At 40.1% G+C, this 24,116-nt stretch overlaps 1 protein-coding gene across 13 annotated transcripts in view; it reads left to right on the plus strand.

Annotated features, from left to right (window-relative positions):
- Nucleotides 1-24,116, plus strand: part of TTC7A (tetratricopeptide repeat domain 7A) — a 210,675-nt gene that overhangs the window by 13,229 nt on the left and 173,330 nt on the right. For 10 of the 13 annotated variants that reach the window (XR_004417261.2, XR_004417262.2, XR_004417264.2 and 7 more), the window contains 5 exons: nucleotides 7,525-7,655; nucleotides 9,685-9,806; nucleotides 16,082-16,160; nucleotides 19,193-19,353; nucleotides 19,797-19,860. Coding sequence is in view for 8 of the 13 variants with exons in the window: in XM_033053680.2 (XP_032909571.1) it covers nucleotides 7,525-7,655; nucleotides 9,685-9,806; nucleotides 16,082-16,160; nucleotides 19,193-19,353; nucleotides 19,797-19,860 (557 nt within the window). In the remaining 5 variants the exon portion in view is untranslated. Of the gene's footprint in view, nucleotides 1-4,920; nucleotides 4,976-5,994; nucleotides 6,117-7,524; nucleotides 7,656-9,684; nucleotides 9,807-15,617; nucleotides 15,700-16,081; nucleotides 16,161-19,192; nucleotides 19,354-19,796; nucleotides 19,861-24,116 lie in introns of those variants that run through there. The other 3 variants (XM_033053679.2, XM_033053683.1, XM_033053684.2) reach the window with 3 other exon arrangements.

Consider the following 24,116-nt stretch of genomic DNA (forward strand, 5'->3'; position numbering starts at 1 on the left):
TTATTTGGTATCTTGTAGAAGAGACTGACCCTCACCCTGCTGTACCTTCCTTTCAGGTAATTGTAGAGAGACTCTTTTTGTCCAGGCTGAGCACCCCCAGCTCCCCCAGCTGCTCCTCACAGCACTTGTGTTTCAGACACTTCACCAGCTCCATTGTCCTTCTCTGCACACACTCCAGCACCTCAAGGTCTTTCTTGTAGTGAGGTGCCAAAAAATTGAACACAGGATTCTAGGGCTAGTTTGATTCAGTGGCTTTGCAGCTAGAAGAGAACTTTCTTGCTGGTGATGCTACTTAACTGTGGTGCAGATGAACTCAAGCTGAATAAATTCTAGAACTTAGTCATAAATACCATCTCCTCTCCCTTGTGCCCCTTCAACTTAGCATTTTTTTATCTTCTACTTCTTCCTGTTGTATTTAGACCAGGGGAAAAAAGCAATATCTGCAGTATGCAATGAGGATGTGGATGGTGTTGTCCAAGTCTTTAGATATGGGGCTTTAGATAGATTGCTGATCACCCCTGTGTTTGCTGTGCCTCAGAGCATTGCTCCAGTAGATGTATCTTGATGTCACAGAATGGAGGTGGCGTCTTATACCAGGACAGTCAACATGTTATAGCAGTGGTCCCTAAAGCAGTATGTGTGCTCCAGGGATTGAGCAAGATGATCTAGTGTAGTGCAGAAGAAAAGTTTTCTATTTATTTTTTTCTTAAAAACTCCACCAGCAAAAAGAAGTGCCCCACATTGAAATAAATCTTTAATATTGTATTTGTTGAAAGTGGTACCCTTAGTCTGTATGCTAGAAGGTCTTGTGTCATGCAGAGCCTACAAAAGTGTCTTGCAAAACAGAGGGTGTTTCACACTGTGGAAGGGCATCCTCACTAATTCATTGACTTTCATATGTTGCAGCTCATTTGTGCCTATTTAAGAGGATTTATGTATTATATTGTCTGGTTTTAATTAAACTAATCCTTATGAAGTAGACATGTAGCTTAAAGATTCCCTCAAAAACATGTGGATTTCAGGTAATACTAGAAATAGGAGCACAAGTGAATGGTAAGAATGTCAGAGCTTACACTATTAGCATGAGCTCTTCAATCAGGTAAAAGCAGTGACAGTCTAACTGGATCTAATCAATGAAGTCTAATGACACTCAATTCAGTACTTAAATTTTTAGTAGCCTCTTGAGCTTTCTTATGTAAAAGCAAAATATGGAAAAAGATACCATTGGGGAAACACTTGTTCTTCCTGCTATGGAAAAATAACTGAAGTAATATGAAAAAAACTATATGGCAGCAATCTAAAATGCTTTCCTTTGAAAGAGATGTTGAAGACATTGCCAAAGACTGGGTAAAAAAAGGTATTAGAAGAAACTGGGCAGTGTGGGAAGCTTGGTGTATAGTAGCATGGAAGTGTAAATGTTTCTAATATGTCTCAGCTGAAGGAGCTTGCTACATTCTAATTCAATAATGAAATACATTAACAACTACTTAGGAGTACAGTGTGGCCCAGAAATGCATGAAGTGCTGTAGGATGGCATCAGTAGGGTTAACTTTGTAAACACAAGACTTTTAAATAGAATCTAGTTTGTAATGAGATGGGAAATGGCCATGAAAATCTGTACACACAGCTCAGTGTTTATTTCCTGGCAAAATGGTTAAAATAGTTGTCAAACTTAAAGGTGAATTATGCCTTTTTGCTTTTACAAAAAGTCATGTGTTCTGAATTTGCAGGGTTTTTCCTCTGCTGACAGATGGCTGTCAGTAGCATGTTATCTAGCAGATATTTTTGAAAAAATAAACAAATATATAATAAATAATTCATGAAGCAATGTCTGTATATAATTATATGCATATGTTGGGTATGCATTCTCAAATTTATTTTTTTTCTTAATACGATCAAAGAATTTTTGAGACCACTGTATTATAGGTTAAAACAAAGATTAAAAGACATGCCATGAAGGTTAAGAACAGCCAGTTATGCAGATCTGGATATGCTCCACAGAATGGAGTGTCTATGGATTGAAGTTGCTGATGTCTGCTATGCATAAGATATGGGATGTGATGCAGAGCCTACACAGCATTGACTGACAGCAGAGGCCTGAGGTTGCATCTCAGGGGAGTGCTTGCTGCCTTCTGGCTTCACAGCCGCTTGATCAAAAAGCTGTCCTAATTTTAGCAGTAAACTTGAGCTGTAATTACAAGTCTAACCAGATAGAGTTCTTGCTTTGAAAATAATTGGAATAACATTGTTAGCATTGGTTTATTGCATTTAGTAGGTGGTCTTGAGTTTGCATTGATGCATTGAGCAGCCTTCACAGGTTGCTTAAATTTTAAGCTTCATTCCCAGCTTATGGTTAGAAAGGTCTTCAGGTAATTTTACATGGGGTTACTGGAATTTTCTGCCTTTCTAACTTTGAAACTTTTACATGAAAAACACCTCAAGATTGTAACAGATTGCCAGAAATTTACAATAATCCTGTATAATAGGAAGAAGCAGTGAAAGAAGTACATGCAGCTTTATTGAACATCAAAACTAGTCTCTTCATCCCCACCTTTCATGGGCTGCGATATGAATCAATGTGTTCAAAATCAAGGGCTTCTAGGTCTTTCTTCCCCCTCTTCTATTTGCATTGCAAATAAGCCCTGCTGAAAAAATCATAGCTTAGTTGTGGGGGAGATAAGTGTCAAGACCAGGTTATGAATTATTTAAACTGCTGTGAACTGTGGCAGAAATAATGCGTGATGCTGGGTCTTGCCTCTGTCTAACTAATCCTAATTGCTGCTTATTGAGGTTTGGGCTATTTTGCTTTCCAAGACACTGTAGTGGAATAGGTTAGTTGAGGATGGTGCTTTTAAGGTCAAACCTTAGCTGGCAGGGCAGACTGGTTGTAATACCATCTCTAGAGTGGTTTGGTTGTGCTTTTGAATTTTGTCTCTGAAAAGTGTTCAGTATTCTGATGAATGTTGATTAGTCAGCATGCACATGTATATGTCTGAAGTCTTAAAAATAGTCTTGTTTCAATGCTAATTAATTTCCTAGAGCCCATTTCTGAACTAGACTGAAGGCACATGCTAGAAGTGAAGTGCATCCTCTGCTTGGGGACAGTGACCTGGAATGACTTGGAATTCCCCAGGATGAGAATGTGCTCAAGACAAATTACTTACCTTCCTGTATGTAGAGTAAAACTATTGCATGCAATTATCTTAGCATCACACTGTCTTCTGGCCAGGCTGGCCTGTCTGTGTGGCACAGGAGCACAGACAGTAGAACCTTGCTCTGCAGATTGGGGCAGGTGCTGTTGGCAGGGCTGTAAGCTCCACACTAAGATGTCTTTTGCTTCAGGTTGCCATGGGTGTGTTCAACACACAGCACTGGGATGCAACACATGAATTGAGGTTCATGTTCTTCATGCTGTTGTTTTTCTTTGATCTCTTCTTCAGCTTGCCTGGTAGCTCTGATGCTCCTGGGCTGTGGGATTTTAGCAGCTGCAGGCTGGCACTGTTGGTGAAAGTGATGATCCTGAATTCTTGCACCTATGAACCCACTATTCCCTACTTGTCTAAATTCATCCAAGGGTAGGAAGCTTGAAGTCTGTGTAAAAAAGGAAAGTTAAGAGAACCTGTGAGGGGATTGGTACTTTATTTTTCTGGGACTCATAAACTAGCTCACCAAATAGCAACGCTCCTCCTTCCAAGTAGGAATAAAGGCACCTAGTCCATGTGCAGTCTCCATCTGTGCATTGAGGCTTTCAAGACCAGGCTGGGTAACACCCTGATCTAGCCCTCCTTTGTGTAGGAAGTCAGACCATGGACCTTCAAGGATTCCTTCCAGCATGAATTTTCATCCCATTTGTGTTGCTGAGAATCTATGTGCACATGGATGTTCCAGTTTTGGTAAATCACCTCTCAGAGCATTGGAGTTACATGGTATCATTGTCTTCCCCTGGCAAGGAATGACTGAGATGAAAGTGGAAATAAGCCTTCATAAAATTTCCCCTTTCAGATTTCCATATATGAGGGTAGTGCATTTCAACTCAAGGAAAAGATTAGTCCAGTGGTATGTCTTACAAACCTTACAGATTTTGGTTTTTTCTTGCATAAATGCAGCTTAGATTTGGGGGAAGGGTGGAAGGGGCAGAGATTATACAAAGGTGAAGAGCCAGAGATGAATCACTGGGAGAACTACAGGAGGTGAATAGAAACCTTGCCTTTATACAGGAGAGAAAAGCAGCATTTCTATACATAGAAAGTTACTTCCTTTGAAGTGGGTAGAATTTGTTCTTTCAAAGAAGGATAATCTGGAAACATATCTCAACCTTGAGCCTGGGCCATACGCTATTAGAAAACTGTCTGCACTGTATGATAAACTACTACAGTATATAGGTATATATCTATTTAAATTTGGGCACCTGATTCATATGAGAAAAATCTCAGTATAGTTTAGGTTTAAGTTGGTATTCTCTTATCATGGCTGATTGTGAAAAATACACAAGTCCCTTTACCTTAACCAGCTAACAAGAAAGCATCTAGCCTTATGATTATAAGGACTGGAAGCTAATTCTGTCTTGGCAATAGCTCCACTTTTCTTGCTAGACCCAGTGTGGAAGTAACATGCACTTTAGTGACTTTCTGACACATTGTGGAAACTGAGTTGAATTTAAATTGTGTATTGTGCTGCAAAGTTTTTTCTGTGCTGGTAACTGAAGGGTGGACAAGAACTAGTGCCAATGGTGCTCTTTGTGCTGGAGGGCCTGTCAAGTCTTACCCAACTGCACTCTAAGTAAATCTTATTGTTGGGGCTTTGTGAGAACTGAATTAGTGACTGCAAGAGTAGAACTGTTTTTCTTCTGTTCTTCCCCTTGCACACTGGATTTGCAGTCTGCTTGCCCTAATTTTTCTTTTCCTTGCATTTCTGTGGTAGGGAAGAATAGCCCTGTTTGGATTCTGTAGAAGATGTTGTACTCGAATGACATCAGGTCAGTGCATATGGTATTAGGGAGAAAACCATGGCTAATGTCCCATCATGTGGGTCATTTTTCCTTCTAGCCCTTTACAAGCAGTGTAGTGTAGTATCTGTTTTAACACACAGCGTTGCTGGATGCTTACTGTGGCAAGACTCCTTTTGGAGATGTTCCTTCCCCTGTTTCTGATCAGCCCCAGCTCTGTTTTTCTGACTCGCATGGATGGGCATGTTTGTTGTCAGTAACTGATGCTGGCAGAGGCTGCTTGCTTTCCTCCCCCATGTCAGAGCTTAGAGATAGTAACTCTTTGCAGTGGGCTGTAGCATGTATGTAAATGGCTTTTTATCAGCCTGTTCAATCTGTGTGTGACATCTCCCACGATAAACGCCCCCGTACAGACTGTGTGAGGATGGCTCTTGCGGTATGATTAAATGCTGCTTGTATATGAATGTCAGTGCATTGTACTGGATTTTTTTTTTTTTTGCAGAATCCTCAGCCCTACTATGCACTTAAGGGGAATGACTATGAAATGCAGACTTCTTAAAATTTATTTTCACTTAAGGGGAATGACTAGCAATTCAGAGGTAGATAAAACTGAGACAGATGTAAGAAGACTATTTGCAGGTTATTTGTCCTGATTGTAGCACTGGATACTTTTGGTTTGTTCTTTTGCTGTAAAGAGTTAATAAACATTTTTTCCCTTCACTTATTACAAAGTTATTGAAAAAGTTATTACAAAGCATTGGAAAATAGAAGCATTGAAATAATAGGAAAACAACCCATGGTATAAAGAGAGAGACTTCATAGATGAACTAGAGACGAAATCTGTTATATCTGGATGCTGTACAAGGTGTTCGTCAGAGGGAAGAAGAAAACACAGATTGGGCATTAGTTAAAAGCAGCAAAATGCTTGTCATTCCTGTCCCACACATCTTGTCAATTTGCAGTAAATTCAGTTCTCCTGTTCTACTCTGGTCTGTATTTTCAGAGGTGAAAGGTACAAATGTGTGTTCCTCCAAGGTACAGATCTTTAAAGGAGCACACCGTGTACTTCTAACTTGGGAGAGGACAGAAGGAGTGGGGAGCCACCGCCTGCGCTTGAACCAGGGAGACCTTTTCTCAACCCCTGAACTAACTGCTTATGTCTGGCTCAAATGTAAGACATGAGATAGGGAAACTCCTTACAGAGTAACCAAGGGGACAAAACAAATGTTGAACATTAGAAGTAAACAAAGCTGAGACTGCCTAGGAACTTCAGGCTTCTGCAGCATGAGCACCCAGACTGTATCATACATCATGGGGAAGCCTGGCTGCCCATTGCTGCCTCACAGCATTGTGCTGCCAGAACTCCTGGAATGAGCAGACTGAGGTGCTATGCCTCTCCAACAGTGGAAGTCCAGGAAAGCATGGCTGGTGCCTGTGGTGGGTCCTCACAAATCCCTTGCCACATGCTGCACCAGTTGAAATTACTTTCCTGGAGAGCTGTTTGGACTGCTGAATCCTTTTCTTCTTGTCACCTCTGTGGATCTGTGTCAGGACCACTAGAATTCTGTATATTGCATCTTCCATATTTGTCATTGTTATTAGGGAATGCTATGATATATAAAATTCATTGGAAAACATGTGCTGAACTTTTTGCAACCTGTGTTGGGCTACTGAGCAATGCAGTTGTGGTTGGTGAAGATCCAAGTTTTCAAGCAGTCATGTCTTGTAGAGATGCAGTGTGGCATAAGAACCTGTACCAATCAGAGTAAAACTGGTATAAGGAGGTTCAGCCTATCCAATTAGATTTAAGGATATAAAGGATGTCATAACATGATACTAGACAAGAGTCTGATAGTAGAAATTTTTAATGTAGGGACCAGTAGCTGTGCGTCTTTGTCTTCTTCAATTAACATACTCTGTGTTTGTTGGTGATGTTGGATAATGATACAAGAAAGAAGTTCAGTAGTACAAAACCCAGGGTTTTTTCTTTCCCTTGGAAAGGGAATGATCTTGTGGTTAAGAGCCTCTAGTGCTTTGCCAAGAGCTTGCTGAGTGTCCATGAGCAATCTGCATGCACTCAGATTTTCCAAGAAAGGCATCAGATTTTCCGACTTGGTTTCTGTATCATTTTCCAGTTAGGGATTTTTTGTTTGTTTTTTTCCCTCAACAGTACTGCTTATTTCAAGCTTCGCTTGAAGTAGCAGATGCCTAGAAATTATCAAATTCAGTGCCAGGCTGGTACTGAATTGAAGCACCCGAGATCTATAGCCATCTTTGGGAACATAGACCTTACTTTTTCTGTTTGCTGATTCCTACCAGAGGGATTGTGTGTCCTGTCTTCATGAAGTGTTTGAAAGGCATGGTAGGAGTGTGCAGTGGTGCTGTGTGTTAGAGCAGCATAACAAAGGTGCCTTGCATGTGTAGGAATTGTATTTTCATGGGGGTAGTGTCGTGAAAGTCATCAGATTAAGAGGGAAACTACATGTGGAAAAGCCTTCCTGTCAGCTGGTAAATTAAGAATAATATGGCCATAGTGCTGTTGGTGGGCTTCAGTTAAAGAATATGTTGCCATTTTGCAGGTTTGTCACTGGAGCGCTCAACCAACTCAATTGCCTCACGTGCTCGACTGTGTGAAAGGGAGGAGGAAGTCATGGCTTGTTTTGAGAGAGCATGTGTTATTGCCCAGGTATACTTGCAGGAGCTTGAGAAGGTAAGAAGAAATGTGCTTAGGGTCTTGCCTGGTGGCCTGGGTGGAATTTCCAGGGTTTTAACAGCAAAAATAAAAATTAAAAAAAAAGGAGAAATGTCAAGTGATCATAGCAAGGAATATGAGAATAAGTTGGAAAGTGAGGTGTCTCAGTAAAATAATTTGCAAAACAACAGTTTAGCTGGCCTCTACCTGTCTCCTCTGAGAATGAGGTCTGGAAATAAGTTTTGCCTGTGGTAAAGCATCAAATACTTCAGATATGCACAAGTATGTCCCAAGTTTAGCCTTTGCTAAAGAGAAACTATGAACTTTGCATGGCAAGATATTTTACATATCTGCTGTGTAAATGATACACAGCCCTAATGAGCTGCAAGAAACCTTTTTGGGTCAGCCATAGCAGTTTAATTACCAGTGCTTCACCTTTTCCAAGTGAACCTTGAGGAATCCACATCATTAGAACCTAAATCCTCTCTGGAAGGCCAGGCTGGGTGGGGCTCGGAGCTCCTGGTGTAGTGGAAGGTGTCCCTGCCTGTGATAGGTGGATTGAAACTAGATGATCTTTTAAGATTCCTTCCAAACGAAACCATTCTGTGATTAGCAACAAGTAAATTGTTAGCCAGTAGTTGGTAGGATGAATACTGGGAGCCCTCCACAGAACCATGCAGATAGTATGTGCTGCTGATTTGCTGGGCACATGCAAACTTCACCTAGCTGAGTTTACAGGACATAACGTGTGCTTCCATGCCCTTCCTATGCCACACATTATGCTTGACATCAGCAGTACTGATGTCTGTCCTGAACTGAAAGGCCTTTAACCTTCTGATCAGGTACTTCTGCTCTTCTCAGTAGCAAAGGTTTTGTTTCTGTTTCAGGTTTTGTTTTAATTGCATTGAAACAAGAAAAACTAAGCTTAGTGGATATATAAAAATTCATTTAAAAAGCCAGCTAGCAAGTGGCTTGCTCTGTTTCTCTGCAGAAAAGATGGATTAGTCTTTAAATTTAAACTATTACTGTCCTTCCACTGTGGAAGGATGAGTTCCTGCCAGTGCTGGACACTGTGATTTCTTTTATTTATTTTTTTTTTTCTGACAGCTTGGGTCTGTGAAGAAGGGAAAGGGTCTGACCTGTAATTCATTCGCTTAGAATCATAGAATCAGTAAGGTTGGAAAAGACCTCTGGGTTTACTGAGGCCAGCTTTTAATTCAGCACTACCATGTTTGCTGCTAAACCATCTTGCCAGGTGCCAACACCACATGCTTTTTGAACACTTCCATGGATGGGGATTCCACCACTTCCCTGGGCAGCTTGTTCCAATGCTGGACCACTCTCTCAGTGAAGAAATTTTTCCTTAAATCACAACTTGAGGCCATTTTTCCTCTTTTCCTGTCACTTGTAACTTGGGAGGAGATCTACCCCCACCTCTGTATGATCTTTTTTTCACCTAGTTGTCTCTGGACACAGAGACAAAAATGCAGGATTGACGACAGATGTAGTAGAAGTCCATAGTCCTTCTCCAGTCCTAGGTGAAAAACACTGCTTTGGAGAGGCAGCTTTCAGCAAAGGAACCGGCTTGTTACCAGTGAGGAACCAAAACCAAAAAACATTTGATGGGACAAGTAGAGGAAAGATTAAGATTCTTCCATCAGGACTCCTGATGACTTGCTAACTTTTAACAAGTATTTGTTACATTGAACTAAATAAACAGACTCAAACGTTGTATTGATATTTCTGTGCAATAAGCTGAATCTTTGTACTTTGAGTGGTATTTCCCAGACTGTTGGTGTTAATATATAGCTTTCTACTTACTTTATTAAAGGTTGGCAAGTAATAATGAATGATGTTTTGAAACTCATATTGCATGCAGAATATCTCATGGAAGTCATTATAGAATTTATTTTAAAATGGATTTTATAACTTTTTAATAACTAATAAATGTAACATTTTATTGTTGAAAATGTCACTGGCTCATAAGGACCTGGCTAGTTCTGGCAGTTATCTGTATTCCCAGATATTTCTTTTTTTTCCCTTACAGACCTTAAACAACACACATTCAAGGAGTATCAAGGGCAGCAATGTGACTTACTCTGAGTTTGAACTTTCCTATTTTCTGGAAGCAGCTCTACAGAGTGCCTACGTGACTCAGTTAAAGAAAGGGTAGGTGGATGAAGATATTAATAAAATTAGATAATATTGTATGTTTTGTCTCAGATGAGGACTAATTTTTTTCTTGTGTTCTGTTATGAATTTTGGCTGCTGGCTCACCTCAAATCTCCTCAGTGTCCTTCCCTTTCTCTTGTTGGCATGTCTCTTTCTTAAGAATTTCAAGCATAATTTTTCCAGTCCCACAACTAGGGTGGGGTAGAACAATATTCTTGTCTTGACTCAGCTTTGCTCCCTGTGGAGACAAGGGCAGTTTAACTGTAAAGAGAGAGTGGAATTTATATTGCTGTGTGCCCTTAAAATTTTCAGCCACATTGCCTGGTTTAGAATTCAATGAAGTCTTACAGGTAGTTTCTTTAATTTATTTGTTTGTTTGTTTAAGGTCCTAAATATCCCAATCGATGCCCCAGATCTGTGTGTTTGTACTATAGAGAATGTATGTGGAACAGTGCTGCTCCAGGGTATTTATTATGCCTCTGAAATACAGCTCCCAGTGAGCTTCAGAAGGGCAGGAAGTGCTAATGTCTACAAACCTACAGTGAATTTCATGAGCCTACAGAAAAACCTTCTCAAGATCAGCAGAAAAGGCACTCTGAATGCCCACTTCTGAAGGTCGTTGGTGAGGACATGCTGTTCCCTTAACCAGGCTGTGTCTTCAAAACATATTCAACTGAGAGATTTTGTCATCCAGGAGAGTGTCTCTTCAGCATTTATAAACAGTACTTGTAAGAATCTATCCTTCCTTAGTCCTCTTTTTGCACCGTATTACCCCATTTATTACTAAGGAGTGAGATACTGGGTTTCTCACTACAAACTGTCTTCACAAATATTTAATTTTGTTTTTTTTTGCCTTCACTCCCAGTGAAAGATACTTTAGTTTTCTTCACTTCTTTTCTTGTTGAGTAGAATGCAAAAGAAAGCAAAAAAAATAGGGAAGATAGAAAAGAAGAAAACTAGGGGAAAAAAAAATCCCATCAAAAATCAGTTAAAATCCTTCTGTAGAAAACTGATACCATTTTTTGAGTCTTCTGGAGGGAGGGTTGCTTCTTGTTTAGGGCTTTCTTGCTTCCTTTTTATCCCTCAAGGATGACTTCAAATGCAACTGCAAATAGCCACTGTTCTCCATGCATGTAGAGCAAAGCTGTACCTGTAAGCATATCCACCAGATGTGCCTTCAGGTAAGCCTTGTTTTAACCTGGGGGCTTAGAAACACACAAAGCTCAGATGTTGTAAAATGACCCCTTTAGTCAGGCAGGTACAAGTTTATGCATAAAGCAAAGTATGAACTTGTAAAGCAGAGTCTCAGGGTCTGCTTGATATGTGGTTTTCCCAGGTGAGCTGGGGTTGGCCAGCTGTGGCACAATATGTGCTTTCCTAACCTTCTGCTCTTCTCATGGTAAACAAAAAGCTCAGGTCTTGCCAGTAAGCTCATAAACTATGTAGTAAAATAAAATCCCATTTAGAACATATGGCACTGATGTCCTCCAGGCACCTTTGAATATTAAACTCATGTTCATTTTATTCAGCAACATTGTAAATTCAGTCTTCATCAGTGATGAGTTCATTACATCTAGTGTGATATTTTGGCTATTACTGTGGGCCCTGTGTGCTCCCTCCCCATATTATTTTAATGATAGTCTTAAAAACAAAAACCCAATCCCAACCAAAAACAAACCACAAAAACCTTTACAGGAAAACAATTTGAAGCAAAATGCACATGTGAATTAAGCTGTGCTTTGATTATAAGCTGAATTGCTGCAATAGCAACAAAATGTTCTCCGTAGCTGTCTCTTGATGAAGGAGCAGTGGAGCTTCTGCAGCTGGGATAGAAGTGGAATCCTTACCTTCTGCAATGCAAGTGAGAAACAGCAGCCAGGGTTGGAAGGTCCACCGGGATGAAAGAAGCCTGGTGGGATGTGGCAACTTGTCCGTCCCCGCAGCTGAAACTGTGTGTGTGATTTCTGCCACGAGAGGGCATAAGCAGCATTGGGATGTATTAAGGAAAGGGAGGGATATGGGAAGAAGGTATTTAGGGTGCTTCATGGATATAATAGATTACTCCACCTGATACTGAACAGCTCAAAGAAATGCTTTTGTTCCCCTTATTGCTTCCAGCATGTTCCGGTAGGAAATAAGCCTTGGATAATGATTGCTCAAGATGTGAGGGCGTAGATTCTGTCAGATGGGATGTCCTTCCCCAGTGCTACATGTGTACAAAAGGAAGAGTGAGTGCTTTATTCCTGTCTCAACAGGCAGAAGAGCTGAGGGATACGAGTGTTGTTGTTATGCTTTTATTCCTGCTGGCAGGATCAGATGTGCTCTTCTTGGAGTGTGGTCAGGGATGCCCTTTTCTCTTGCAGTATGCAGTGGAAAGAAGACACCAATATGAAATAAAGGTCCAGTCTTCCTTTCAGGTGTTGAACTGCCAGCTGTAAGGACCAGCAAGTCTTACTTTAGCTGTAGAAGTCACAGATGCTTTTGATGAGCTGCCGTGGAACAACATTGTGTCACTGAAGACTAATTTCCTGCAGTTGTTTGCCATGCTGCAACCCAAGAAAGCTTTCTTTTGGTCCTCCAGTGAGAAATGTTGATGCTGTGGATGCAGAACATAGGAAAGCAGGTGCTGTCATACTGTAAGAGGCAGCCAGTTGTCTTCATGTTATCATCTGCACTAGGTTTTGCTTGTTTGTTTTGGTTTTGTTTTTTTTCCTAATGCAGATGTATGAATATTAGGCTTATTTTTTACTGCCTTTTCTTTTTGTGTCTATGCATGAACAGCTGTTTAAGGAGAGGGTATGGTTTGTTAGAAACCTGGGTGAGGTGCAAAGATACAAAAGGAGGTGCGCAGAGGCAGTTGGGTACTGCCTTACTCTGGAGAGGTGATGCTGCAAGCTGCTATGTAACTAGGTGGTCTGTTCTGTCAGCAACTGATAGTTTAGCAGTAAATGAGTGGAGATAAGAACATGATCTACTGGTGACCATGTTGTTGGGGGACTGTCTTTGCAGACCTCTGTGTCGACAGTCCACTCCTTTATTGTCAATATTTTTCCCAGCAATTTGCATAGAAAACAGTGTACTTCTTTATTTTGTCTTAAAATTTTATGTAATGTTAACCAAACTAAATAACATAACTCTGATATGACTGCTTTGATTCATGGACTGATAATTAATCTATATTAACAGGCTACATGCACAAATGTATTTTTATGCCAAGCTGGACTGACTGGACTCTCAAGTTGCTCTTTGTCACAGTTTGTGCCCATGATTGTCTGTTCATTTTTATTAGATTAGCTGTAACTGAATCCTAAACTGCTCTTCATTATGTTTTTTTTAAATGGTGCTCTGACCACTACTGTGGCTGAAACTAGAACCAAGGCAGTTTAATGATCATGTCCTTTTCCCTTCCTGTTTTTTCTTTCTTTTTCTGACCTCTTTGCAGTACAATAGGGGCCTATGGACTTTTCAGACTCATTTCATTTCCATGATCTAATGTTCACTTTGATGCCATGGCTTGAGGCAACATTACCTGGGATTTCCAGGTAGTCCTCAATCCAAGTCCTGCAGAGGCTCAAGATTGTTTAGTTTCTAATCTAAGTAAGATCAAGTGTTTTCACCGTGGATTGCCAGAGGCTTTGTCTGCATCCTCATCCAGTCACCTACATAGCATGTATTTCTGTTCCAAATATATACTTTTCTTTTTGTTAACTTCTTAAGGTCCTAATTTAAAAAAAATCCCTTAAAGTGCACATTTAGTGTATAAAGGGTTTATATTAATGGAACAGTGAGTTCCTTATTGTTATGAGCAGAGCAATTCATATGGTCAAAATGAAATGTGCTTGGATGGTCTCCTAGCTTGGAACAGGAGGGTGGAAAGACAAACTCCTGTGTTTGCAGAATGCTGGCAGGTGTGCTCTGTCTCCTGTCACAGCTCAGTAATGTTTGATAAAGTTCAGAATACAAAAGCTGCCAAACCAAATCCCTCAGTCCTGTAGAACTGGTATTGTTGAGAGCTCAGGGGATAGAGTGCTCTTTGGTAGATCCTGACCACGGGGGCAACTGTCTGGGAGGTGGTGAGTGCTGGGTGCTCCTCCTGTGCTGCCCATTTTGCACCCCTACCATCTGTTAGAGGTGTTCCTAAGCATTTGTCATGTGCTGCATGGTTCCAGCCCTGACTACTGACAGATGGGCAGCAATTTGCTATTTATTCTTTCATTCACTTCAGTGTGTCTGTTCCTTGTTTTTCTTCTCCCCTTCCCCCCACTCCAGAGAAAGGTGTTTCTGCCAGGAGGCTTAACTTGTTTTATGGCCTAATCTAAAATGTTGCACTGTAATGGTACTTTAGTTTTCTAGGAAAAAAACTGTCATCTTTTATTACATTCTGTAGGTTTTTCTTCTCGTAAGTATGTGTCTAATGTGAAATGAATTGGCTTTGCAAGTGGTTGCTAGTCTTCTTTCTGGTTGGTTAATGCAATTCATTGGCACTTTATTAAGACAAATATCATTATGCTAACAAGAAACCTAAATAAATGCATTTTTGAAAATGCTGTACAACTGTTACACTCTATAACTCTTGTGTCCAGCCTCTTAAGGAACCCAGGGAAGAACAGAAAATGCTGGTAGTTTTCAGTAATCAAGAAGGGCAGCTGAATTTTGTTTTGATGGGTAAATTTATTAACTTTTTCTATATGATATTAAATACCATGTAAACAGTTCTGATGGATTTAGTCACTACTTGTGCGTAAGGTCCAGAACTGCATATTTGTAAATATATTGTATTCTAGACCCACTAAAAACCACCCAGTGTCTTGGCCCTGTCATTGGAGTGCTTGCTGAAGTATTTAAGTCCAACTTAAAAAAAACTTTTTCAAGAGGAAAAAAAGTCAAGAAACTCAAAGCAAATTTTTTAATTGGGCGAAAGTGGAAGGAAAAAAGACAGCATCAGACTTTTCTCTGCAGGTTTTCAGGTTTTTTTGCTCGTCTTGCTTTCTTGCTTGCCTGTACATTGCCCGTGATTAGATAGTCTGTAGATTAACTCAAAATTCAAAACTAAGATGGGTATTGCTTGGAAGCAAAGCCATATGCTTTTACATTCTGTGATATGGTGGCTACTAGCTTTAGGGTGGCATTTTATGTAGCCAATATTCATGGGAAACACATTTTAATCCCTGAACCCCCAAAATAATTACCTGGTTTTTTATTGTCATCAGATGTTTGCTGTTGATTCTGGAGTGCAAGAAGGTTTGCAGTGCATGAAAGCAGGCACAGGTGCAGTCCATACTGCACACCTTCAAAATTTAATCAGTTTAACAGAAGAGGTTTTAATGGCTTTGTTTTTAAATGAAATTTAGCTTTGGTCTGCACAGAAAATTCTCCTGAATAAGCCGAAGGGACAGTTAATGTATCAGTACAACTGCTTATTTTGTTGTCTTGTACAACATTGTTTCTTTTTGGATAGCTTGTATTTCTTTGGGTAGCTTTGACCCTGCAGTGAATGTGCATTGAACCATTTTGCAGTTACGGTGGTGGTGGGGCCATGTCCTTAGCCTTGAACAGCTGATAGGCTGCCAGTGTGTTAACTGATATGTCCAGTGTTTAATCTTTCCTCTCTGCATCTCTGAGTGCACAGACACGATTAAGATAGCATTTGGCAACTAGTCAGCTTTAATTGCTCATGGTGTATGCAGAATAATAATGTGTTTGTTTTTTTAAAATTTTCTTTAGTCTAACCCTCTTATTGCAGGTTAAGCTGTGCTTGCAGACAGTTACTGCAACTTAGCTGCCTGATAATAAACTGTTTAAACCACTGTAATTTCATCATGTGCCTGGACCATCAGACACAAGGCGTTTAAGCACCACCTAAAAGAAATCGTCATTTAAAAGCATCAACGTAAGCTCAATATAATTCAAATAAGTACAATCTGTGTGTATGAAGAGGAGATGTGGATGCTTTTAAGGAGCAGCATCTGCTTTATAAATATGAGCTATGAAAGGCTTCCAAATGTCCCCTCTGTTCATCAAATGTGAGTGTGATCTTCTCTTAGGAAGCCATCTGGAGTAGGCAATGCTGCAGTCGCTGCCTTGCTCTGTGCTATTGTCCTGTCTGTGCCTCAGAGTGCCTTGTCTTGCTGCTGCACACTCAGTGTTAGTGATTGTTTCATGGGCTGTTTGAACTTCAGGTGTGTTGCCGAGCTTTGACACATCATAAAAATACTCTGTCTCCAGTGTGCTGATTTTGGGTGGTTTTCATTTTTTTTCTGTCTTCCCCATAGAAATATTGTGAAAGGAATGAGGAGTCTGCGAGAAATACTACGGACTGTAGAAACAAAAGCTACTCAGACCTTCAAAATGGTAAGGGAATGAGAGATGGGGGGGTGGGGCAGTCTGGTATGTGGGAATTCTCTTGATTGACCAGTGCTGTAATACAGAAGTGTATTTGTCCTCACTTAAGTGATTGCTGACTTTTCCACTGCCCCCCACCTCCCCCTTTTTTTTTTCTTTAACTTTTGGAAGTGATATGTCAAGTGATCCCCTTAATTCAAAGACCTGCCCAATTGAAACCTCCAGGCTTTCAGACCTGGCCATGTAGGTTACTTTTGTTGGGTTTGTGTTTTGTTTTTTGTTTAATTGTTTTGTTTTCTTGATTTCAGTGCATTTTCTAGCCCTATTAGAAACAGATGTTGCTAGTTTGACAGTGCTGTCCTCGGGTGATGCTGTCTTGTTTTCTTTCTCAGTTTCAGTGTGCATGCACACCTTTCTGCATTTGCATGTAGAAGCATTAAGTACTTCTGTCTCTTATAACAAGCAGTGCTTTTTTAGACTGATATCTTTCAGTGTTCCTTCTGTAAAACCCTCTTCAATACAGTACGGAGTGATTTTAATGGTTTTAAATTTTTCTTTTTGGTGGTGACATTCTGCATCTTTGCATCCTTTTATCCTGAATGTCTCAGGTAAAGAAATATTTATGTGCCTGTTTAACTTCTTAGACTTTTAACTGGTTCTTCCCTGTCTCCCCTTGGAGAGATCTTGTCCTGAAGTTACTCAGGAGGTGATGAGGTCAACAGCTTGCAGAATAACTGTCTTGGGTATGAAAGCTTTGCAACCCTAAAAGCATTGATACTCTTACAGCTAAATTTGTATTTGATTCTGCTTTGTGTTTTGTGTCATTCTAGAGAAGTTGGGCAGGGGAGGTGTGAGCATGGGTTTGCATAGTGTTTTTGAGAATACAGATGCATGTGGAAACTTGTGCAGCAAATTAGAAGAAATTACTTCAATAATTGTCCACTCGAATGGTTGCATCCTTTTCCAAACTGAGATCAGGGTTCAGTGGTATTTTTGTGCTCGCCTGTTTTATCATTTTGCTGAAATGAATCTAACCATCTGCTGCTCCTAGACTGTGACAGAACATGGCTCAATTGCTCCTGTCCCTGTGCAACTGGGGACAGCTGTACAACACTCCTGGGGGATTTATCCCTTAGGGGAACTCTCAAGGTGTTCATTCAATACCTTTTCCTGGGATTTAGAGGTCGCATTTTCATTTTCTTATTTATTTTTAAAGCACCGTCAAGAAGGCAAAAGGGGAAATGTGCTTAATTAAACAACTTTTTCAGGCATGAAAGTAAAACACTTGATTTTTTTCCCCCCTAATTTGTGGGATCACAGTGTTCTTCAAGCATAATGATGCTTTTTTTAGCCAAAGGCAGTAATAACATAAATCAGAGCCTTGGCTTGTTCTGGTTTGTTTGGTCTTATTCAAAACAAGAGTGAAGCTAATTTACACAGCTACTGTACTGTATGTTAAAATTAAAGACACTAGAAGTATTTGTTGCTTGCCTTCTGAATGGCTTACCACAAACTGTACTCCTACTTCTTTGTGAACCAATAGAGATCTTTGTGTTGCTGGCAAATTATTTTTCCTCCACTCTAAGACGGCAGGAAAAAAATATAGGAGAGTTGACTCCTCAGGGTAAAACTGACTAAATAATTACACACTGAGATGATAAAATGATACTGGCTAATGTTGCAGGGCCCTAGGCCATTTTGCTCATAGTTACTTGCTATAAAAAGCATAGAAAAGCTTAGTTATCTGTAATTGTCAGTAGCAGGGCATGGAAGGTCTTGGGGTGTCCAGGGAGTTGTACATGATGGCATTTCTTTGAGACACCATCGTACACTCAGATCACTGCCATCTATGAAGCCTCCCTTTATGATGTTTAAGAGGCGGTGCACACTGCTGTGGTTGCATTTTAGACTAATTCAGCGAATTCATGTGTGGTGAGGTGGATGAAAATCACGAATCTTGCATCAAAACAAGTTATTTTCCTGAAATTGATAATAGAAACTTTAACCTCAGTGTGGTCTATTCGATCCCATAACATACATGTCCTGGTATTTAAAAGAAAACTACTCTTGGTGGGCTCATAACACATCTCAAAGTGTAAATTTCATATAAAATACATACCCAGTAGTCAGAGAAGTTGCAAAATTCTATTTGCAAGTATTAGGACAGAAGGGCTGAAGTTTCAGCCTGCCCTCTCTTTTGTGCAGTATTTACTTTACACAACAGAGTGGTGTGTGGTGTGCTGCTTGGAATTCACTGAAGACACCACCCATTTTCATATCTGTGAGCTTATTCACAGGCTCATCTATTTGCAATACAAGAAATTAGAGGTTTGATAGGTATCAGACAAGGGTAAGTGCCAAAGATAGTTTTGCTAAGTGAAGTTAACTTGCCTCCTTTTAGGCCCAGCTTGCCAGCTGTACATATGAAGTGGAAAGCAACTATTTAAGGGTCTTCGGGTGCTTGATGGTAAAAAAAAGTACATGTGATGTTGCTGTTTCACTGTAAAGTTCCTAAGCATCTTCTCCCTCATTTACTGCAGCAGGAAGAGAAAAGCAGTACCAAGATGAAACAAGAGTCTACAAGAGAGAGTGATGTTAACAGATGAAAGGCTGATCTTTTAAACCTAACACAAAAGTTGCCTGTGGTCCTGAGACTCGCATACAAAATTCTGAGGCTGAGAACACAATGTAGAATCTTCATACTCCTATATAGTAACTATTGTGAGATTGTCTCAGAGTCCATGTGGCAATCAGTTGTCGTTGTTCACCAAAGCATCCCTTGCTGTCAGGCCTTTTGGATAACTTTTTTCCTAGAGCATTGCAACAAGACCATGTAAATGCAGAAGTTTGGTCTTTTCTCAGGGGGGAAGAAACTGACCCTTTTGTACACCTCAGCAGCTGATTTTGCTACCCCAACTCTCTGAAAAGTGGTACTGTCATGCTGGTGCATCTCCTTCCCAAGGTGGAACATGGTGAGGGGTGAATAGTTTGTGTTGGAGAAGGCTTCACTGATGCATGCCTTTTTCTGTACTGATCTCTAGACTGCAGCCAAACAGTTAGCCCAAGTACTTCTCCATTCCCTCAGTGAAGACTGTTACTGGAGCCCTTTAGCTGATCCGCTTCCTGAGTTCATGAACAAGGAATATCAGTCTTATGTTAGCAATCTTCTTTGTCGGAGGCCTGAGCTGTACTCAGAAGAGAAGTAAGTGTTCATTTTTATTTCAGTTTTCTGGAAGGAGTGTATTTGAACACTCTTTGGTACTGCTAATTACGTCATCGATTCATGTAGTAGTTTTGTGCCTTCTTATTTTTCAGCTTCCTGCTAAAAAGTCTGCTGGAAAAAAAGACTGCTGGAAAAATAAAGCATTTAACTTTGCATGATTATTTTTTTTTTCTCCCAGGAAGAAGAAAGTCCAACCAAAGGATTGTCTTTTCTATGAATTTGAAATAATCTATCTAGGGTTCAGTATAGCTCACCTAAGATACATTGCAGAGCTTTTAATTGTGTGAACCTGCAAAGAAAGTATTGCCTAGCAAATGAATTATGCATGAGATGTTTCAAGTTACTGCTTCTCTTGTGAAATGAGAAAGAGGCTGACAGGATAACTCTTGACCTTCCTCAGAAAAATGTATTCTGTCTTTCAGTGTGTACTGCCCTCAAGACAACGTAGAAGAGGCTCTTCTCCTCCTCTTAATCGGTGAATCCATGGTAAGCCAAAAATGAGCTTGTAGTTTTAATAGTGCAAAGGGATATCTAGCATTTCCATGTCTCCTGGTTGGTTTTGTTTACAGAATCTTTCCTAGATAAACAGAAGCAAGGGTTCAGATGCTGAGTGGAAAATGCTTTTTTTTATTAATGACACCACTTTTAATAAATGGAATATATGTGAAGAGTTGTGGTAATTATCAAGAAGAGAAATTGACTGCATTCACCATAGCTGTATGGAGGTTCTGATGCCCAGACAGATTGTCAGTAGACAAATGTTTCCATTTATAACATCTGTGTGGATTTATGGATCAAGAATGAGAGGAAGAGAGCCTTGCCTAAAGCTGGACATGATGGAGGTCCCTGCTGTTTGGAATTGCAGGATGCAGTACTCTGCTTTCATGCCTTAGTCTGCAGTCCTTGGCTTCTTCAGTCTGGAGTGATCTTTGAGAGTTTCTGGTGCAATGATACAGGGAATCTTGTGACATGCAGAATCATTCATAATGAGCTACAGTGAAATAATTAGATTTGTACTATTTATAGCATTGGTTGCTTTAAAAAATCTATTTAAGAGGCAGGCAGAAAATTGGAGGAAAAATAGCTGCATGCTAAACTTTGATAAGATGCAAATGTACAGAAAATATGTAAGAAATGTTTTCTGAAAATGTAATGTGTATTTTGCTTTAAATACAGGGTAGTCTCTTGTACCTCAAAGTGAAATTCAAAGCCTTGGAGCATCGACAGCCTTCTTAGAAACTTTTAAATAACTTTCAGACAAATTGAAAAGAGATACTGTGGAAGCTATGGAAACTTGGTTTTTGCTTCCTTTGGTTTTCATGTCTGGTTCTTCTGGCTCAAGTTCTTTGCCTTTCCCACAAACTTCTTCAGAACAGGGCAATTTAGCTAGTCTGTGTTTGAAATTCAGTAAAAATGGAAGAGGTGAAACTACCCCAAAATATTAAATTGACTTCAAAATCATGTACATCTGAGTGTCACTATGTGCTTTTCAGTGCTTTCTAGATTAAAGCTCTGTAGCACATCTGCTTTGTGTTTTCAAGGGCTTTTCTTCAGTCAGAAGGGCTTTCATAATTAGAAGTGGAGACTACAGGATGAGGGCCTGTAGGATATCACGTTCTCTTCTGTTAAAATCAGAAGTACTCATGTCAGTGGGGCTTTTCAGGGCTGATCCAAGCAGGAGGAGGATTGGGCTCTGGAACAGTGACAGAACTGGCTGCTCCAGCCTTTCTGGGACTGGACTTGCAGTTAGAGAGGCCATGTGGGACCTCAAACTTCACAATCTTGTTCTGCTGAGGAGGTGAAAGTTATGTCTATCTAATAGTGTGTGAAATGGTGAACTAACTGGTCCTGTAGCTAAGTTATGGATGAAGTAGTGTGAAAATGCTATTGATGGAAATGGGACTACTGTGCTGAGTTCTAGGTTAAGTAAGTAAACTTGGTGTATGCTTAAATGCTGCCTCTGATGTATAGGAACTTCCTGGAAGAAGAGGCAAGGCACTTTTATCTGCTACATATAAAACAAACAAAAGATGATCCTGTAGCAGAACACTTTAGGACTCATCTAACTGTATTTCTGATTTTGGGCAAATGGAACATCTGAGCCTTGATCTTGCATCAGCCTTGCCACGAGTGTGTTCTAACTAAAATTCAGGACAAGTGTATAGAAATACACTTAGAAACCGTGTGAATGTTCTTCCTAAGTGAAGGAACAGAGGGAGCAATTGAATTCTTACATATGTTTGTAATCCATAAATACTTTTCTGTACATTCTTATTATGGTATTTAGAAGGGGAATTTTGTTTAACTTACAACATGAAGTTTTCCATAACAGCATTGCTGTAGACTGGTGAGTTTTCTCTTGTACAGGTTTGTTGTTTGTTTGAAGTTTTGATTTTTGATTTTGTGTATTTTTTTTTCTTTAAAAAAAAAAACTTACAGAAGCTCATGGAATAAGTTAACAGGAAGCAGATTTCTAATGTTAACAACTGAATAAAGCATGCTTTCCTTCCTGGAGAGAATGTCAATGGCAAGTGATACATTTCTGTAGGCCAGTAAACAACATAGTTGTTGTTCCTGGATTTTGGCTGGATTAGGTGTTCTTCCAGTATCTACCACTGTGAACCCCTTAAAATTAAACAGAAGTATGCAATTACATTAACTTCTCTTACACTTTGGTCTGTCACCAGAAAGGTACTTCTCTCAGATTTTTAAAGAGACAAAGAACAATCAGGCTGTTGTAACTCTTGCAAGACCGTAAAGCCAAACAGATTCTTCACATACTTGTTCCTGATTCCTACTGCTCCAGAATGACCTTGAAGGGGGACAGAATTAGGGGAAGGAGGACAGAAAAAATTTGCAACCTGTGGAGGGGAAAGAGCAAAGATGTAGGGGGGAGGAGCATAAATCATCAGAGATGATAAATATGTGCTGAGAAGAAGGTAAGGTACTTTATCAATAAGTGTACACCTGGAACACCTTTGCTACTGAAATTCACTCTGTTTTTATGTTTGACATGCCTTCCTAAGGTGAAGCTGATATCTACTATGCCAGGATCTGTGTGACTCCCAGGAAGATGTTATGGGAGAGTAGAGGTGTTCCTATAAAGGGGAAAGCAAGAAATTGTCTTGAGGTTCTTGAGAGCCAGACCCTATTTCTTACCAAACCTTCTCTGACTCTTAATGGTAGAGGGTTCTGGCTTACTTATCCCTTACTTATCCCTTTCCCTTGCATTGCAAGGGAGTGTTTCCAGTTTGCATATTTTGGTGGGATGAAATGAGAATATATTTGAAAGGGGCAATTAAGAGTTCCTTCAGTATTTCGCTCTGCCTTTGAGCCTGAGTATGTAAAAGGGTTTTCAAATGGCAAATAGCATGGTATCCCCTTCGATGGCTCTGAAGATGCTGCTTTGGATATATTAACACTTAGAGTGAAGGCTTGTAGCCTGCTTTGCCCTGGCATTCTCACGAATCGCCCCCTGTGTTTTTTATACCCTGTTAAAAATGGGAGCCTATTTTCATAAGCTGAGGTATCTCAGTAAACAATGAAAAGAATCCTGGTTGTTGAGCTTGGCAAATGTTCCTTCTCTGTGCCAGCTGTTATTTAGTCACAGCCTTTGGCTGTAGAGTTCTCATGAAGGAATCTACTGAAACAAATCAGGCAGCCTGAAGATTGCCACAGTCAAGGCTGTCTTTATGGGTGTTTGTGGTCTCCTGGCTACTCTATCATGCCTTCTGTGTAGCCCAAGTTATGGTATGGATGGGCTGTGTTTCTGAGAGGATGAAAATGCTTTCCTTCAGACCAAGAAGGCCAGCTGGTGACAGCCTTTAAAAGCTCAGGCTGTGGCAGAATGATGTCTTCTTATCACATGTTGGAGAAACATGGATTTGCCTATTTTTAAACCAGTAGTCCTTTCTTACTGCATTTAACCCATCTAAACCAGTGACACTTTGAGGAGAACTGAGGACATACTGTGACTTAGTGCAGCGTGATTTTTCTGCTTCACCTACCATTGGGAACAGGACCAGTTCCGCCATCAGGGACTTTGGTGCTTTGAGCTGCAGGGTGTAGACAGAGGAGGTTTGGCATGACTAACCCTTAGCTGCAGTTTTGTTTATTTTAATAGCTATTCTCAAGAGTATTCAGAGTTGACTGCACTGCCCTTAAAGTTAGCCAGGAGGTTCTCAGAGTCAGGAATGGAACATTTAGTATTACTTTTTGTGTTTACTTTTGAGGTTAAAAAAAAAAGATAAAAAGTTCTTTGTTTGCATTTAGAAACCTTCCCTTATTGAATCTGAGGTCCAGCATACAGTCTGAAACACCTTTATTCAGTAGTGGCAATGCTGGCACTTACAGCTGGGGATTTTGGCTGATGTGGTCCTCTAAACATACCAGGTAACATGGTTTATTTTTTTTGGCTCTGTATTTGCTCGTACTGGAAATGAAGCTCCTTGTATCCAAAACTAATAAATTCTGTGCCTGTGTAACAAAGATTAGAAATGTCATCCCCATCTTATCTCTGATTTGAATCCCTAAAGGCGATTTGACCTTGGAGGGCCTGAGAGCATGGAACAGATGGTGAGGGGGAAGGAAGATACTGGGACTTGTCCTGTTCTTTTTACTGGTGAGAACAAACTCATGGCTGTGAGCATGCCTTTAACAAAATAATGTTAAACCCATGTATTTTTAAACACAGAAATAAATAAAACCTGTTAGCTCTTCAGTTGCCAGTTTTATGAAATAAC

The sequence above is a fragment of the Catharus ustulatus genome, chromosome 3, assembly GCF_009819885.2.
Source record: "Catharus ustulatus isolate bCatUst1 chromosome 3, bCatUst1.pri.v2, whole genome shotgun sequence".
In the NCBI taxonomy this organism is placed as follows: Eukaryota; Metazoa; Chordata; class Aves; order Passeriformes; family Turdidae; genus Catharus; species Catharus ustulatus.